Genomic DNA, 19105 nt, shown 5'->3' with positions numbered 1-19105 from the left:
ACCAACTACTGGTGAGGATCCAAGATCACTCATACATTTTTGATAAGAATGCAAATGGTATGGCCACTCTGAAAAACAGTTTGGCAGTTTCTTTCAAAACTAAACATGTAACTATGATACAACCCAGTAATTGTGCTGTTAGACAATTATTTCAGAAAAATGAAAATTTAATTTCACACAAACACCTGTGCACAGATGTTCATAGCATCTTTCATTCATAATATCCCCAGACTATGATTATCCAAAATGTCTATCTGTGGGTGAATGGTTAAACACATTGTGGTACATACATAGCATGGAATACTACTCAGCAGTTAAAAAGGAACAAACAATTGAGATGTGAATCTCCAGGGAGTTATGCTGAGCATACACACACACACACACACACACACACACACACACACACACACGCCAATTCCTGAAGGTATCTACTTTATGATTCTGTTTATATAACATTTTTGAAATGACAACATTTTAAAAAGGGGTAACAGACTTAGTGGTCTCCAGGGACTAGGGAGGGGAGGCATGGGACATAGGCAGGTGTGGTTATAAAAGGGGACATGCGGATTCTTGTGATAATTGAATTGTTCTGTAGCTTGAATGTGGTAAGGGGTACCTGAACTTACATAAGTGATACAGTTGTATAAAACTATGAAAACACACACACAACGGGAACTCTGACAAAGATTGGTGGATTTTATCAATGTCAATATGCTGGCATGATATTGTACTATTGTTTTGCAAAGTGTTACCATTTTGAAGAACTGGGTAAGCGTACATGAAATCTCTCTATATTCTTTCTTACAATTGTATGTGAATTTAATAAAAAGAAAAAGGAAAATAGAAAAAAGAAAAAAGGGAATTTTTTAATTGAAAAATTGGGCTAAAATCAATGAGAAAACACCAATAATTACACAGTAATTACAATTATTGAGAGTACATGGGTTAAAAACAGCAATCCAAAGATAAATCTTAGAGTGGGTTTTATACAATTCAGCAAATGTTTTGTGTTGAAGTCATTTTAAAAATATGCAAATAGACTGAAAACATAGAATGGTAAAAAGATAAAATTGAACTAAAAGAGTGTTGGAATAACAATTTTAATATCAGACAAAGTAGACTTTAAGGCTAAAATGTAATATCAACAATGAAAATTGTCATATAAAGAAAAGAAGCAGTTAGAAAATGTAATGATTGGAACCCCTAGGTATCTAACATCATAATCTGAGACTAATAAAACAACCAATAAAATTATGGGAGGAAATAGAAGAATCAAGAATTATAGTTGGAAATTTAAAACACTCATTTCAGAAACTCATAGATGAAGCAAACAACAAGAAAAACAAATACATAAAAATTTTCATAACATAATATGCCTTCACTTTCCTTTCAATGAACACAATGCTCATTCTTTTCGGACACATATGGAAATTTTACAAAAATCAATGAAGTACTAGGTGATAGAAGAACCCTCAGATAATTTTATAGAGTTAATTCTCAACCAGTATGCAATAAAATTAGGTATTAATCTAACAAAAAGGGAGGTGAAAAAAATCTCTTCTATTTAGAAACTAAAAAACATATCTATCACTATACAATCCTTGAATTAACAAGGGAACCATTAGGAAAGACAATGAAAAACGCTGTCTGTAAAATCTGCTGGACAATAATGCTGTAAATTCTAAAAAAAACATATAATGCTATTACAGAAAAATATTTCAAATTGATAGATTTTGTGATAGGCCCACAATTGTTTGCTAAATTATTTTCCATATTTTTCTGTATGTTACAATGAGCCGAGATCACGCCACTGCACTCCAGCCTGGGCAACAGAGTGAGACTCTCTCAAAAAATACATATATATATATATATATATATATATATATATATATATTTAATAATTAAAAATTTAAATAAACATATATTGGACATGGTTAAAGTATTACTCAGACAAAAATTGAGCTTTAAATATGCTTATTATAACATTAAAATATCAAAAGAGGAAAATGTGAGAAAGAAAACAAATGAGTTAAGTGTTTAACAGAAGCTAATAAAAAGTAAGATAATAAATCCAAAGAAATGGGGAAAATGGAAATATAAGATAAGAACAAATCAATGAAATAGTGAAAAATGATTAATATGAAGATTAACAAAGGAAAAATCAGTTCTTTGAAAAGAGTAGTAAGATAGCAAACCTTTGATAAGACTGAATAAGATAAATCAGAAAAAGAATAAGTAAAACACATCCTGAAAAGGAGATCTACAAACAAGTAATTTTTAAAATAGTTTTTAAAAATATGAACAAACATGTAACAATACATTTGGAATTTGTTCAAAAAGGATTAATTTATATAAAGGATATAAAATATTAAAATGGACAGAAGAATAAATGGAAAACTTGAATAGAGTGTAAAAGTTAAAGATATTGAAATGGTAATAAAATGTCTCCTCCAACAAAACCCTTGGGAAAAGGATAGGGAACCCAAGAAAGGAATAAATAGAGGCAATGAATATGAAAAGATAATTCACAGAAGAAAATCTGAGTGGCTATGAAATGATCCTAGTGGAGAAATGCAACTTCAAATGAGGTCCTACCTTTTACCTATTAGATTGGCTAAAATTAGGAAAACGAAAAATACCAAAGTGCCCCCAACTAAGGACTGTTGTTTCTAGTGTGGACCAGACCCCATTCCTGCACTGCTGCTCCAGTGCATCTCTCAGAAAATCTGTTCCCTCCCTCCTTCCCTCCCTCCCTCCCTCCCTTCTTTCCTTCCTCCTTTCCTTCCTTCTTTCCTACTTCCCTTCCTTCCTTCCATCCTTCTTTCCTTCCTTCCTTCCTTCTTTCCTCCCTTCCTTCCTACTTCCCTTCTTTCCTTCCATCCTTCTTTCCTTCCTTCCTTCCTTCCTTCCTTCCTTCCTTCCTTCCTTCCTTCCTTCCTTCTTTTCTTATTATATTTTCTTTCTCTTTTTGTTATTTTATATTGGCATGGACATAAAATACACACATCATGAATGTACTGCTTGATGATTTTTCACAAAATGAACTCATGGAATCATCACCATCAAGAAATAAAATGCTTCTTGTACATGAGAAGTCCCATTATGCCTCTCCCATTATGAGCCACCATGCCAAGCTTATTTAACTTTTATTTTTGAAGAAAATTCAAAATGATTGCATAGTTCTAGATTGCCAGTTAATTTCTTTCAGCATTTTAAAGATGTTTTATTGTCGCCTAGCTTTCACTGTTTCTGTCATCCATATTTTTGTTCATTTGAAGTTAAGATGCCTTTCTTTTCTCTCACTGCTTTTAAGAGTTTTGTTCTGTCTTTGATGTTTAGAAATTTCATTATGATGGGCCTAGGTGTGTGTTTTCTTTGATCTTTTCCTATTTTGAGTTGTAGTGCTTCTTAAATGTGTGGTGTGATGTTGTTTGTCAACACATGGTATTTTCAGCTGATAATCTCTTCCAATATTACTTCTGCCTAATTCCTTCTTTATCCTTCTGATCTCATCATTTATGGACATGGGCTTTGGGAGAATGTTAATTAATATGTCCAAGAAAATAGGGAACATGATGGAGAATTTTGACAGAGAACTGGAATATATAAAAGAAAATCAAATTAAAAGTAACTGAAACTTAGAACACAATAGTAGATTGAATAGCAGATTCAAGACAGTAGAAGGAAGGGTTATTAAATGGAAGATAGGTCTGTGGAAAATATCTGGCATGAAGCTGTCTGGATGGATGAAAATATATATTTTCATTGAAAATTCCTGATTTTTGGTTTTCCAAAAAAAGTCAAAATTTTTGTCAACATTGAATTTACATCCCTCATAATTTCAGTGTGCCTGAGTTGATGAGTTGATGATGTGCTCCGTATACAGGGATATGCACTCCCAACTAGCCAGAGTCACTCCTTTCTATTATCTTCTACCAATGAGGCTGAATATTAGTTGTCATGGCTTATATCATCCCTTCTCTGCTCCACACATTTACATTGCATGCTGGGCATGCTATGTATTTGAGTTCATGATCCATGTTGAAGATGCCATAAAGATACCCAAAAATGTGAAAGAGACTTGGAACTGGGTAACAGGCAGAGGTTGGAACAGTTTGGAGGACTCAGAAGAAGACAGGAAGATGTGGGAAAGTTTGTAACTTCCTAGAGACTTGTTGAATGGCTTTGACCAAAATGCTGATAGTGATATGGATAATGAAGTCCAGGCTGAAGTAGTATCAGATGGAGATGAGGAACTTGTTGGGAACTGGAGCAATTGTTATGTTTTAGAAAAGAGATGGGCAGCATTTTGCCCCAGCCCTAGAGATCTCTGGAACTTTGAACTTGAGAGAGGTGATTTAGGGTGGAAGAAATTTCTAAGCAGCAAAGCATTCAAGAGGTGACTTGGGTGCTCTTAAAAGAATTCATTTTTATGCTTTCACAAAGAGATGATTTGTAATTGGAACTTATGTTTAAAAGGGAAGCAAGGCATAAAATTTTAGAAAATTCACAGCCTAATGATGCAATAGAAAAGAAAATTCCATTTTCTGAGGAGAAATTCAAGCTGGCTGCAGAAATTTGCATATGTAACAAGCAGCCAAATGTTAATCCCCAAAACAATGAAGAAAATGTCTCCAAGGCATGTCAGAGGTCTTCATGGCAGCCCCTCCCATCACAGGCCTGGTGACCTAGGAGGAAAAAATGGTTTTGTGGACTGGGCCCAGGGCCTTGCAGCTTTGTGAAGTCTCAGGACTTGGTACCCTGTGTCCCAGCCATGGCTAAAAGGGGCCAATGTACAGCTCAGGCTGTTGCTTCAGAGGGTGCAAGCCCCAAGCCTTGGAGGCTTACATGTGGTGTTGGACCTGTGGGTGCACAGAACTCAAGAATTGAAGTTTGAGGACCTCTGCCTGGATTTCAGAGGATGTACGGAAATGCCTGAATTTCCAGGCAGAAGTTTGCTGCAGGGGTGGAGCACTCATGGAGAACCTCTGTTAGAGCAGTGTGGAAGGGAAATGTGGGGTCAAAGCCCACAGACAGAGTCCCCACTGGGGCACTGCCTAGTGGAGCTGTGAGAAGAGGGCCACCATCCTCCAGACCCCAGAATGGTAGATCCACTGATAGCTTGCACCATGCACCTGGAAAAGCTGCAGACACTCAATGCCAACCTGTGAAAGCAGCCAGGAGGGGGACTTTACCCAGCAAAACCATAGGGGTGGAGCTGTCCAAGACCGTGGGAACCCATTTCTTGCATCAGTATGACCTGGTTGTGAGACATGGAGTCAAAGGAGATCATTTCAGATCTTTAAGATTTGACTGCTTGGATGGAATTTGGAGTTGCATGGGGCCTGTAACCCCTTTGCTTTGGCCAATTTCTCCCATTTGGGATGGAGCATTTATCCAATGCCTGTACCCCCATTGTATCTTGGAAGTAACTAACTTGCTTTTGATTTTACAGGCTCCTAGGTGGAAGAGACTTACCTTGTCTCAGATTAGACTTTGGACTTGGAATTTTGGGCTAATGCTAGAATGAATTAAGACTTTGGGGTACTGTTGGAAAAGCATAATTGGTTTTGAAATTTGAAAGGGACATGAGATTTGAGAGGGGCCGGGGTGAAATGATATTGTTAGGCTTTGTGTCCCCACCCAAATTTCATCTTGAATTGTAATCCCCATAGTCCCCAAATGTCAAGGGAGAGACTAGGTGTAGGTAATTGAATCATGGGGGCAGTTTCCCCAGTGCTGTTCCCAGGATAGTGAGTTCTCATGAGATCTGGTGGTTTTAAAAGGGGCTCTTCCCACTTCGTTCTGCAATTCTCCTTCCTGGCACCATGTGAGGAAGGTGCCTGGCTTCCCCTTCACCTTCTGCCATGATTGTCAGTTTCCTGAGGCCTCCCCAGCCACGCTGAACTGCGAGTCAATTAAACCTCTTTCCTTTATAAATTAACCAGTCTTGGGCAGTTCTTTTTAGCAGAATGAAAACAGACTAACACAAAGAGTCTAGCAATAGAGTGGAGAACAACATAGTTACAAGCCCTGCCCTCAGGTAAAACAAAACAATAATCACATAAATAATTAGAATTGTGATAAATATTCTGAAATAAAAGTAAAAAATGCTAAGAGATCCATCATATTTTCCAGTTGGAAGGCAGGGAATGTTTCTCCCAAAAAGGTTATTTAAGCCGAGTTCTGAAGATAATATGATTTAGTCAGATGAAGGCCTGGGTGTATGTGTGTTGGTGGGGAATGGATGGAGAGAGATGATCTAGCCTGGAAGAGTTGGACAGGTCTGAGGATTCAAAGCAAGACAGTAGGGCTGGAAACACAGATATGAGCAGAAACTGTGTTGTATTGGGCTGCTGAGTCTGGAAAAATACATAGGATTTTGGATGCCTTTGCAGACCAAGCAGCTAAGGACCAATACGTTTCATGGTGACTTGATGGTGTACAAATGTGGTCCCTCTGATACGTCTTCTAGTTGAAGTAATTTATCACTGTGAAATTAAGTCATCAAGTATAAGATGACTGGCTGACTTTTAGCCTGGTAGACAAGCTATTGACCTGGTATGATGAAACATCACTGAGTTTATTTTTATGCCTTTGTTTCCTCTCTGTCTCAGCTGCAAGTGTCCACTGCTTGGGAAAGTGTGGGAAGCTGACTTGGAAGCTTGTCGATTGCTTATGCAGAGCCTACAACTCCAGGAAGCCAGGGGAAGCCTGTCTGTAGAAGATGAGAGGCAGATGGATGCCTTAGAGGGAGCTGTTTGTATAGCTGCTCCTCCCATTACCCCCAGGCTCCACTCCGAGGATAAAAGGAAGACCCCTTTGCAGGCATTGGAAGAATGGAAGGCTCACCTCATCCCCTCTCTGTACTGTGCTGGAGGCGAACAGAAAGAGGTCTGTCCTTTCCACATGGTCTCTAGAGGGGACCCCTATTCTAAGGGGTGCTTTGGGACCAGGCTCCAAATGGGAACAATATATATTGGGAGGGCTTCCCATTGAGCATATAAACTTTTAAAAGTTTCAGTAGCTTCAATATGATTACAAAATAATGTAGAATTTTTGTCAAAGTTTGAAATATAGAAGAGCAAAAAAACCCAACTTTTGGCATATTTAGTTCCATTTTCATTCTAATTTAGTGGCTAGAATTAGAATATGCAGTCTAATATAGAATTACCATATATAGCATACATTATATATGTCATATATAACATAGTTATATACACTATAGATTATATATGCCATACATGATATTTGACATATATACTATACATTATATACCATATATCATATGATATTTAATTATATATTTAGAATCTATATATTACAATATATTATTATTTATTTGAATGAAACATTCAAATATATGTATTTATCCCATTAATTGTTTTTACCAAAACCAGATCGTAATGAATATTTATAATGTTCTTCTTTCATAAACACAACTAAAGTTTGGCCTGAGATATATGTATTAGAAATTAAAATATGGTTTTATTTAACTTTACTTTTCTCTCCCCTCTTTCCTCTCTCCCTTCCCCTTCCTCTTCTCACTTTCCTCCTCCCGCCGTAACAAGAGTCTTTTCCATAAAAAGGCCCTGGGAAGTTTTTCCTGATTTCAGTGCCATGACCTGAGTCTTCAGAGCTCTTTGTTGGCCCAGGTTCCCAGGTGTTCTGAGTGTGAAAAGGAAATAGCATAGAGAGGCTGGAGGAACGTGACACATGGCCTTCAAGTCTCATGGTTGATGTTAGATGTTAGCTGTGCTTCCTCCCTGGGTCTTTGCCAGGACTCACCACTGGTGGGTGAGGAAATTGTTACCTCCCCAGGCCAGCCGTGGCAGCCTCACATCCCTTCTGCAGGACCATGACCTTCAAAGAGCAGACATTTGTGTTCTTAGTCACTGCCTCTGGACTGCTTGGAAAATTGATCCTTGATCCTATATTTGGATTCCATGGTCTTATAAGAAAGCAACCATTGTCACTCTGCATCCTTGCTGGCCCAATCACAGGCTCTACTATAATTTATAGACATCTGACCTCTTTTGTTAACCCAGTTGCTGCAGGTGGAATCCTCCAGCAAAGCCTGGTTTCCAGTGCTCTGGCTAGAGGTGTTGAAAAGTTACCACGTGCTGCAGGTGGATGGTTTGAAAGAATATTCTGGGATGGAGGGAAGTGCCACCTAAGCAAGGGTTTATTCCCGGGTGGAAGAAACTGCAGGCTCTGGAAATGAGTCTTTGAAGGTGTGGCTGGCTTTTCAGAGTGAGCTTCCGGGAGGAGCTCAGTGTGGGGCAGTCAGAAGCCATGCCAGGTATGTGATGGAGTCCATGGGTCATTGATTCTGCTGGAGGCCAGGACTGATTCAGCAGAGATCCCTTACTCCTGTAGGGGAGAAAAATCATTATCTTTCCTTTATGCATCTAAAGGTTCTCAGCTGAGGCCCCTATGCAGACAGAGTAACAAGAGAAAAATGTGCAAATTTGCTTTATATAAAATTTACATGACACAGGAGGCTGCAGAAATGAAGACCCAAAGCAACAGAAACCAGTGTATTTTTATGCTTAAGTTTGAAGAATAGCAGACAGATGTGGAGAAGTATAATTGGACAAAAGGAATAGGATCTAATGGCAATAAACTGCGGGGAGCTTAGCAAGGCCTGTTTGCTCAGATTCTTCACTGCATCCCTGTGTCTTCAGAGATAAGGACACTCCTTTCCTTTGGGTATAGGTTGTACACTTTAAGGATGAGGGTGGTCAGCGATGGTTAGAGGAAGGTCAGAGAATTATCTATGGCCTACTTCAGGAGAGAATGGCTGTAGAAGGTCAGAGAGACTCCTGCTTCCGCTGTTCCTCAAATGCCAAGGTGCCATATTTTGGGGTAGTGCATTCTGAACCCCATCACTCTCTTCCTCCCTCTCTCCCCGCTTCTCCGCCCTTCCCACTGAGCCCTGAGCCCTCTAGGCTCTCTGAGGACAGACTTTCCCAGGCATAGGAGGATTCGTTTTCCTGCATAAGATTATAAGCACCTGTCAATTTCACTATCTGGCTATAAGAACACAGAGCTATATTTGTTGAAAAATAGGAAGCTTGGGGTCAAGGATGAATAAAGAGTGGAACCTTATCCTAGGTCCTGTGGTGGCTGCTGTTTGGGTGCTCCAGGGGTCCCCCAGAAAGCCTCCCAGATCCTCTCCACCAACTGAAATGCTGAGGATGTCCTATATTTATTTGTTGCCGTCTTAGAGGAGAGTGGGTGCTTTAGAGGGGACCTTATAGCTTTTGCTGGCTTTCGCTATCATTTCCCTGTGCCCGTATCGCAGTGGTGGGTTTTTGTTCACAGAGAGGGCAGCCGTTCTTTGAATTCATGAGTGCCATGGATTTTAAGATGATGTTTTCTGAGAAGGGCAAAATTATGGGGTCACAAAAGAGATCAGCTGTTGCTGGGAAAGGGGAAGGGACTCATTCCAAGAGCATCAGGAAGGAATCTGGGGTATGGAAGTTGGGGGCGGGATGATAGATGTATTCTCTCTCTTGATTGTGGTGGTAGTTATGTGAGTATGCATATGTCTAAATCCATAACTTTACATCAGAAAGAGTGAATTTTACTGTGTATGACTTTACAACAGTGATTTAAAAACATTTTTTTAAATGTCTACCTATTTTAAAACTGGGCTATAGATGTTTGAGTCAGTGCTTTTGTCTCAGGACTGTCAAAAGGCAGTTTGGCCTGCCAGAAAGAGCACAGGGCTTGAGTCTGAGTCTGCTGTAATCCTCAGTTAGGCCTCTTACAGGCTGCATCTCCACATCTGTTAAGAAAAACACCACCACGACATGAGAGGATAATGAAAACTATCTCATGAAGCTGTGATGAAGATTTAAATAAAAGGATGCATCTCCAAGTGAGAGATGCGTACATAGTAGAGGCTAATTTGTGTTAACTTTTGTTCCTATCACTCTTTCTGGCAGTCACAAGCATCTCTAAAATGCTTGTTGTATGCCTAATGCTAGCAACAGCTATTTGTTTGGAAGAGGGTGTTGCATGACTCAGTCTCCAGGCTTAACTTTCCCTTTTGCCTGAGGAGTTTGGGGGTGCCTGAGATTTTTAAATTTTCCTTTACATGTGTAATATACTCACTTTTTGTCAAAAAGTAGACATGAGCAATGAGTTAGTGGAAGAGACCCAGGCAGAGAAAGGTTTCACGAAGGAAAGATCTCGTTTGTATTTGGGTCCGGGATTTTAGACTATGGAAGGTACAGGGAAATGATAACAAGGGTCTCATGAGGAAGGTGCTTTTGTTTTCCTGCCTGTGTTTTCCGGGGAGCCATTGAAGTCTGGGTACTTTGCATTTATCCTGTGGCTAAAATGTCTATTTGCTTGCAGGTCTGGGTTGGTTTTGCTTTGGAACTCCCTGCTGGGTCTGAGCATCCTATACTGGTTTCTCTACTGAAGCTTGATGCCCTGAAGGCAGTCAATTTCCTTTTGACCCAAATCTTCCATGAAAAATTACTGACTTCTTACAGAGGTCCACGGGGAGAGGAGTTTTCAAAGCCTTTTCCGTGCTTATCTGGCCAACGTGGTGATGTGCATTCTCGTGATAATTTGTTATCACAAGGACTTTGTCGTTAATTAACACCTTCTCTGTGCCTACGGTCCTTGCCAGGCTGCTGAGCACCATTCCCCCATTTTACAGCTCGGCCCATTAAGGCAAAGCAATTTGCTTTGGATTTTGTTACAGAGGAAGTCAGCAACAGGGCTCTGTGCCAAACTCAGCATGAACTTCCTCGAATTGTAAGAGCCCTTTTCTTTTCCAGTTTCATGACAGCTCTCCTCCAAGCCTGTCTAAGGACTCTGGAAACTATCAGCTGCTATTGGCCCTGGTTCATAGATGTTACAGAAATTGTATGGGGGCCAGACAGGAGCCAGGGAAATCGTGAGCCAGGCTTCCTCCGCTGTGAAGTGGCTCTTTTGTACTGGCTGTTCTGGCCATAATACCTGCGTAATTTTTTTCTTTCCTGTCTGCAACCTAGCCTGCGGGGTGCTTTCTGTTTCCACTTCTCTTCCTACATAATGGGCTCCCTGGACAGTATCGCTCCCCCAGACTTCTCATCCCAGCTGCTTCCTTTCTGAGCCAGTAGCTCTCACTAAAGAGGCCAAAAGAGGACGTGGCAATGTTGAGTCATCGCGTGCAGTATGTGAGTAGCCAGTGTGTGAACACGGCTGCAACGAAAGGAATTAGCAGTAAGACACAACACAACCGTGTAGCCTCATCTGTTCAGATTGAGGTCTTCAAAAAGCATTGTAAGTTTAGGGGTGGAAAGGTGTGATACCTTTCCTCAGCCATCATAAGGGCTAACACTCCTATAACAAACACAAGTTAACAAGAGAAAAACATAACATATTAATTTAATCAGTTTTACATGACACAGGAGGCTTCAGAAATGAAGACTCAAAGACCCGGGGAAAACTACTTTTATGCTCAGGTGTAATGAAGAATAGTTAGCTATGAAGGAATGTGATTGGACAAAATGGGTGTAATCTAATGGTTATAGCCCGGGGGGTGAGCGGACCAGCAAGTCCTGTCTGTTCAGATTCTTCTTGGACACTCTGTGTAGTATTTATTCCTCTTGGCTATGGGGCAGGACTTCTCTGGATGGAGGGTCTTCAAGGGAGAAGGAAGAGAGTGACCTTTCTAGGTTTTATGGTTGCTTTGGGGGAGAGGAGTCCTAGTTTCTAAGACTGGCTTTGAGGAAGAGGAATTCCGGTTTCTGTGGCTTGCATCCAGGGAGAAAAAGGAGTGTGAGAGAGGAGGGCAGGAGAAGGTCAGAGAGACCTTGCTTCTGGGCCTTCCAGTCTCCTTTGGTTCAAAGTACTCAGCATACAACAGTGTCACACTTTGGGGTATCATACTGGGAGCCACAACATAAGTATCTCCATTCCTTTTTACTCAATTTCACATGAAAAAAAGGCTGGAAAAGGTGATCCACAATGAAGATGTTTGTCCTCCTTGTCTTAAACTGATTTCTGTATCTAGAAATGTCTCTATTGGGCAAAAGTGCTTCCTCTTCAGCCATAATGGGTCCAGATCTGAGTCTTTCTTTTCTCTGACACTTACTGGCCCTGGGACAGCTGGAAACTCACTTTGACTCTCCAGGGAGCATATCCCCAACTACGTGATCTCTTGATACCTCTCCCACTTTTGAAAAGAACTGACAAGGGAAAAATGTTCACTTACCCATCAGCTGGTTTTGCTCTTTTTGTTTAATGTCTTTGGGCAGAAAGCAAAAAGCTAGGGCATGAAGAAAAGTTCTGTCTCCACTACATTTTGAAGTTTTGCAAGCTCAGCCATCTTTCCCAAGAGTAGAGCAGTAGAAGCAACCAGGATGCAACCAGGGTTGGTAATTGGTTGGTTAATTAAAAAGTCAGAAAAGGCAGAGAATCATAAAGGATGATACGTGTGTATTTTCAACCTTTTTGTTTCTAGCTGAAAACGTGCCCTCTTATTTGCTGTTCATTCGATATAGGACCAAGGATTTCTGTTTGTAGAGCCTGCTGATTGGCTTTTCACATGACCCTTCTTGTGTAAACCTCACCTATCATGCATCATTAACAGTTTCCACTTTTGGTGTCTTTAAAGTGGACTGTAAATTTTTTTTTTTTTTTTTTTTGAGACGGAGTCTCGCTCTGTCACCCAGGCTGGAGTGCAGTGGCTGGATCTCAACTCACTGCAAGCTCCGCCTCCCGGGTTCATGCCATTCTCCTGCCTCAGCCTCCAGAGCAGCTGGGACTATAGGCGCTCGCCACCTCGCCCGGCTAGTTTTTTTGTATTTTTTTTTTTTAGTAGAGACGGGGTTTCACCGTGTTAGCCAGGATGGTCTCGATCTCCTGACCTCGTGATCCGCCCGTCTCGGCCTCCCAAAGTCCTGAGATTACAGGCTTGAGCCACCGCGCCCGGCCTGGACTGTAAATTTTAAGAGCACTTGGAAAACAATTCTCAGCCTCTTCCTCTCTCTTAAATGTTATTGAGTCTTTCCAAGGTTTCCAACTTGCTTTTCATGGAGACAAGCACTTTTTTTTCACACTAATATATCATTGCTCTCCATAGTATTTATTTAGATCGCATAATTAGGATTTTTAAATACAACTGGCCTACAGAAGTTAAGAAACAAATGCAACTTGACCAATAGAAACAGAAGTGCGCAAGCTTACCAGGGCCCTGCCCCTGGCCTGGCCTTGGCCACTGAATTTGAGAGAGAAAGCAGAGCCCAGGGACAAGCTGGCAGGTGGATAAGAGAGGTGTTTCTTCTGTTCAGTGAGCTGGCTCCTGCTGGTTTTCTCAGTTAATTACTGTCATCAGCTTCTCAGCCTCCTTCACCCGCCCAAGGGAAGGAAGGGGACTCCTCTGATCTGCTGGCTTGTCCTTCTTTCGGAACATGGTGGAACCTTGCTCCATGCTCCGGGGCCTCACGGTGGCCCTTTTTCCACTAATTAAAAATAGTTCAGCACTTCTGAGGAAAACAACCTCAGGGCTCTTGGTGACGCCGTTCACCTTGGAAATTCCTTGTCATTCACTGATGCAGACTGAGGGATCGATAGCGGGATGGCCTCTGCCTGAATGGCAAGGACTCATTTTTGGCATTTGTAACAGAGGAAGTGTTATCCAATGAATCCTCAGTGGTGTCCTGGGAGTAGCTGAGAAGTTTTGTAATGTGGAAAATGAAATAGTTTCCTGTCCCCTCATCATAGCTACAGTGCATTTGATTTCCCCACCACTTGGCAGCCAGGGCAGTTAAAGTCAGGAGCTCTGGACCCCTACAAGCTGGTCGTGAGCTATTCCTGCCCTTCCTAGCTAGCAGCAGGCAGGAGATGAGGACTGGGGTTCCAGGAAACGCCTGTGTGAAATTTTCTTACCTCTGCCCAAGACTTGCTGCACTGCCTTTTTCAGTGCATAATTTAACGTTTTCCGTTCTGTCTATGCTGGTGTTTCTGCTTTGCCAGCCACTGGTTGTTCCACACCCCCTCCTCCACCCGGCCCCCAGGTATTTCCTGGAACCGTTGATTATGGCAGAGCAGATCTTATTTTGCTGATATGATTAGGAACCTCAGGCCAACAAGCTTGGGTAACAGTGAGAGAAAAGAAGAGTGGTCCTTTGCTCTTTTTGTCTGAGTGCCTTTTGAGAGAAAGAGTAGATACCACCAACCAGAGCATCCCTATCTATTTCCAGCAAACTACAGAGGTGCCTGAGAAGGTGCCTCTCAGGCACCTCTGAGCACCTCGGGCACCACCTTCTTTAGGGTGGGAAGCAAGCTCTCCCTTGGAAGGGGTAACATCCAGAACCAGGATTAAATGCTGACATTTAAAAACAGTAACTATGGGAGTATCATACTTAAACAGTTTACAAAAAAACACTAAGTTCAAATTTGTTTTACTATAAAGTGAACCTGGATGGAGTTTGGGATTTGATTCTGTCTTCACAGTTTCCTTTTACAGTCCAATATTTCTTAGCTCAAAGAACACATTCCCTTAAAAGGAATCCCTCAAATCACTTTTCATTTTTGTTTTCTTATGCAAAAGGGCCTTAGGGTTGGATGTCCCTATCCCCAGAATCTGAATCCTTCTCTTAAATGGGGTGTATCTAGGTACCAGCCTATGCCATGAATCTCATTTTGGATTCAAATGGATTATTTTCTTAGAGGGTTCTAATGAAGTTTGGTTTTATTCAGATTTGACGATCAAGCCCAGTGTGCTTAAAGAAAAGCAGTTCACATCCTCTTGCATGATCGTGTAATATAAACTGGAGCTTTTCAAAGGTTTCCCTTCAACTAAACTAGAAACCACAGACCAATTAACATATGCCAATTAGCAAGCAATTTCTTCTTCTAACAATTTGTTTCGTTCTGTTAATTACTTTTATTTAGAGCCTGTTTCTCCGAGCCACCTTCAAAACAAGCATGCAGATACTTGAAGACAATTCATTGTTTGCTTTGACCTAAAGAGGTCTAAATATTTCAGATGCTTTCTTTACCACTGATGACATCTGGATGCTTTTAAAAGAAATACGCAGTTACTCAGAGTAACCGTATAATTTGAATATTTGGATGAATACTCGTATCAGAGTAATAAAGATATACGCTTAGTGTCTCAATTTTGCCTCTCTGCTTATTGGCATTTACACGACTGTAGAACTCAGCATTTATATGAAAAGGCAAACACCATAAAATCTATGTCAAATACATGTGAAATATATTCTTTGTGTTGTGGGCAGGCATTTGTTTGAAGTAAATATTCTTTATCTAGATAGTATTTTAAAAAGAGAGAGAAAACCATATTGCATTCCTGGAATGTATTTGCCAAGCATATATTTTGGAAAACAGCCCAAAGGAACATATTTAAGATAGTGATTTTAATACTACACTAAGGAAATGGTTTGATGCATCAGCTAAGCTCACGGATGGTGGTAATCACATCGGGTTTACCTCAAGCCAGAGGAGAACGAGTGAGACTTCACGCTGTAACAACCATTATGAGGCTCAAGTAGCATTTTTGGCTTGTAAGCATGTGTGTGTGCTGTGTTCAATTTTACGTTTTTAAAATTTTAAAAAAACTTAAATACTGCTATAGCTCCAAAATATGTAAAATATGTAAACAGTTGGCTTGAAGGCCATAAAGGAATACCTGTCTTTTTTGTGCGTGTGTTTGTCTTACTGTGTAGCCTGTGACTTGCACTGCAGGAATTAAATATTTTTATGGATTGGCAAATATACTTTTGTGGATAGGTATTGCTGATGTCTTATTACACAGCCAAGGGAAATAAGGATCTGGGTAAGCAGTTGAGTCACAGCAAAGAGTACCATATCCAAGGTGGAGGTTCATGCTAGAGTTACAGGTACTAACCCCTCCCCTGCACCACTGATCCCTAGCAAGGGTAGAAGTAAGTGATGACTTCTCAGCACAGCCCCCAGCACAATGTCTGAAAGAGAGACCTGAAGGGTAACTGCCTGCTTTCTCAGATTAATCTTGGAATCCTAGCAGTACTTCTTACTTCAGTTTTGAGATTTTTCTTATTCTATTTCTTGACACTCTTTCAGACTTCACATAGCCCCTCCCTTTAGAATAACTCTTGACAGCATCTTAAGAAATAGACTATTTAAATCATCTTGATCCAGTGACTCAACCCAAGGTGTAGTCCGTCTGCTCAAATTTGTGGCAAATCTCCACTGATGATAAGATTTCTGCAAATGTATGCTCTATTAGGTGTGGAAGCTTTTCCTAAGTAGAGTTGGCAGCCACAGTAATACCCGCCTACCTAGCAATTTAATGTAAACAGTTACCTCTTCCAAAGGTATTTTCTATTCAGAATAGAAATAATAAATATGATTTCCTCATCACTCTAGATACAGCCTGATGAGCTATTGTTTCCAGATACTTTCTCGTATCAAAACAACCATTATTATTTAGTAATATATTCCCTACACTTTGAATATAAGCTCCAGTTCTAAAATTTTAAATGTTGGTATCTTCCAAATGTCACAGGGAAAGACTTAAGCCTTGTTATGGGAACTATAACTAAGTAAAAATGTCCTTGGAGACCCTGGTCATGGAATTTGTGGCTGTTCTTCTCACTGGGGCATGTGGTTTAGACATCTGCTCAGGCTAGCAACTGAATGCTTTTCTGGGTATACACTTTTATAGAAAAATGTTTTTTGAAAGTCACTTTAATGGGAAAATCCTGCCTAACAAAGGAAATCCCATTTTCTGTTTTTAAATCACACTCCCTGAGTTGGATGAGCAGGACAGAAATTTGACATCAGCTCTAATTCAACACAGCTGAAAATTTCTGCCCAAACATTCCCGCCTATGGGTTTTGATCATGAGGTGAGTTAAGCAAATTATATTTGAAATATTGCCTGACTGAGTCGGTGCTACTGAATCATTCCCGTGTGGAGGGACAGCAGGGAAGACGGTAGGGCTTTCATGGAGGCCAATAAAAGCCATGTGTGTACAGCAGTACTGTGGAGGACCCCAGGACCCCATGGCTGTCCCTGTGGCAAGAAAATTAACCCAGGCTGTTCTTGGTTGCACGGAGGCAAAGGCATGTGTTCAGCATCCAGAAAGGTTCTTCTTGTTGGTTTGCCTTCCTGGCTCTTTATACTTGGGTGAAATGATCTCTTGGAAGTGTAGTCTGAAAACCAGCACAGCTTCTTCCAAGTTCTCATAAGATACAGGAGTCTCCATTCATTGCTGCAACAAGCATTACTGGGCACCTTGTATGAGCAAGGTAGGACGATAGAGGCAGGGGCGGGACATCATTCTGTCATCATCTGGTGAGGAAGACAGGCGGTTGCACACGCAGGGAGGAACTCCTCTTACCCAGAGGCAGGCAGGGTTGGAGAATCGGGATTGAAGTGTTCCTGGAAGAAGTGGAATCTGCAGGGTTTTGAAGAGAGGGGGTGTTAGGTGTAGCAGTCAGACCATTTACCTGTTGTAGCTGCTTTTCATTCTGACCTGCAGGGAAAACAATTATTCCCAGGGCTAAATGATGGGATGGATGTTCAGAAAGGAAAAAATATAATAATTTGAATTGCTGAAAGGACCGCCTGACAAGACAAATTACTGGAGCGTCTTCAAAGACATTTTGAACTGCCAAGCAACCTGTATTTTAAATGATCCATTCAGAATTGCAAATCCTACAAAACTCCATTTCGGCTAGGAATCCCGGTGGCTTTGTAGTGGGTGGCATTTTTAATTATCAAGTATCAGTCATGCAGGCTTTCTCTTTTTTGGTCACATTTAATTTAAAACACAAATGGGAGCAAAAGTTACAAATTGCACACAGAGAGACACTCGGTGTGTGAAGTTGTGGACATGGTTCAGACTATGTTTATTTGGAATCTACAGAGTTGATGGGAGAGATGGGACCAGATACTCATGTTCTTATTAGGAAAGGAGACATTCTCGCCGCCTTTCCCATGTGCCCACTTGCTTTTCTCTGCTTCCAGCCTGGTATTTTATGGACTTGTGAATGGGGGGTCCTTGCATCCCATCATTGCATCCCAGGTTGTCATGGCCGTCATCACTGTCACCTCCACTCAGTATGCCTTTGTGTCCTGGAGGGAGCATATCCCTTTAATAAGACTGAATGCTCCAGGAATTGAGACTTTGCAGAGTTCTGAGGGTAGAAGGGAAGAGAACACCATGTCTTCAGGCGCTCACTGTTTGCTTCTCTGATTTCTTTCCATCACCACTTTGTCCAAGTTACATGCCTCTTTGGCTGGGTGCAGTGGCTCACGCCTGTAATCCCAGCACTTGGGGAGGCCAAGGCAGGCAGATCACCTGAGGTTGGGAGTTCGAGACCAGCCTGACCAACATGGAGAAATCCCACCTCTACTAAAAATACAAAAATTAGCCTGGCATGGAGTCACATGCCTGTAATCCCAGCTACTTGGGAGGCTGAGGCAGGAGAATCGCTTGAACCCAGGAGGCGGAGGTTGCAGTGAGCCGAGACTGCACCATTGCACTCCAGCCTGGGCAACAAGAGCGAAACTCTGTCTCAAAAAAAATAAAAATAAATAAAAATTAAAGGACTCTTCGAGCCTCTTGTGTGTAAAAGAAGGAATTGAATCTTGAGGATGGTTCCTAAGACCCCTACCAAATCCAGCAGCACTCTCTGCTTCTAGGTATTAAGATTCTCAGGGAAGGTTTCCGACATGCTTAGTAGCCGTGAAGGAGGCAGAGCTTTGTAAATGCATTTGCTGTCCTGGGAAACAAGATGGTGTTAAGATAAGGAAGTTCCATTTCTCTTGCAGTTATAACCCAAGGCAGAGCCTCCTGATTAATACACCTGGCTTACAACTCACTATTTTGGCTTAAACAGAAATGGCAGTGCTTCCAAAGCTTTCACTAAGGATACCTTCTTTGAAAAAAAGTTTCTTTTCTTTTAAAACAAGCAAACAAACTCTCTTCAACAGCTCCCGTTATTTATTTATTTATTTAGCTTTCTACGAAGGCTTAACAAATAAAACAGATAAAATTAGAAATTGGGGTAGGGTTGACAATAAAAACCCTTTTCCTCCTACCAGGGGATCTCTGCAGAATAAGGCCTAAAGCCCATTGGTTTGA

The 19105-nt window shown here is 41.1% G+C and overlaps 1 protein-coding gene across 1 annotated transcript in view; it reads left to right on the top strand.

Annotated features, from left to right (window-relative positions):
* The window catches only part of DISC1 (DISC1 scaffold protein), a gene marked incomplete at its 5' end in the record, with an annotated part of 329302 nt that overhangs the window by 294543 nt on the left and 15654 nt on the right, over positions 1 to 19105 (top strand). The window contains 1 exon segment of the mRNA NM_001114355.1: positions 6618 to 6894. Within this exon segment, the coding sequence (NP_001107827.1) occupies positions 6618 to 6894 (277 nt within the window).

Source organism: Macaca mulatta, chromosome 1 (genome assembly GCF_049350105.2).
Source record: "Macaca mulatta isolate MMU2019108-1 chromosome 1, T2T-MMU8v2.0, whole genome shotgun sequence".
In the NCBI taxonomy this organism is placed as follows: domain Eukaryota; kingdom Metazoa; phylum Chordata; class Mammalia; order Primates; family Cercopithecidae; genus Macaca; species Macaca mulatta.
Note: the sequence above shows the minus strand (reverse complement) of the source record. Positions and strands in the feature narration are given on the sequence as shown.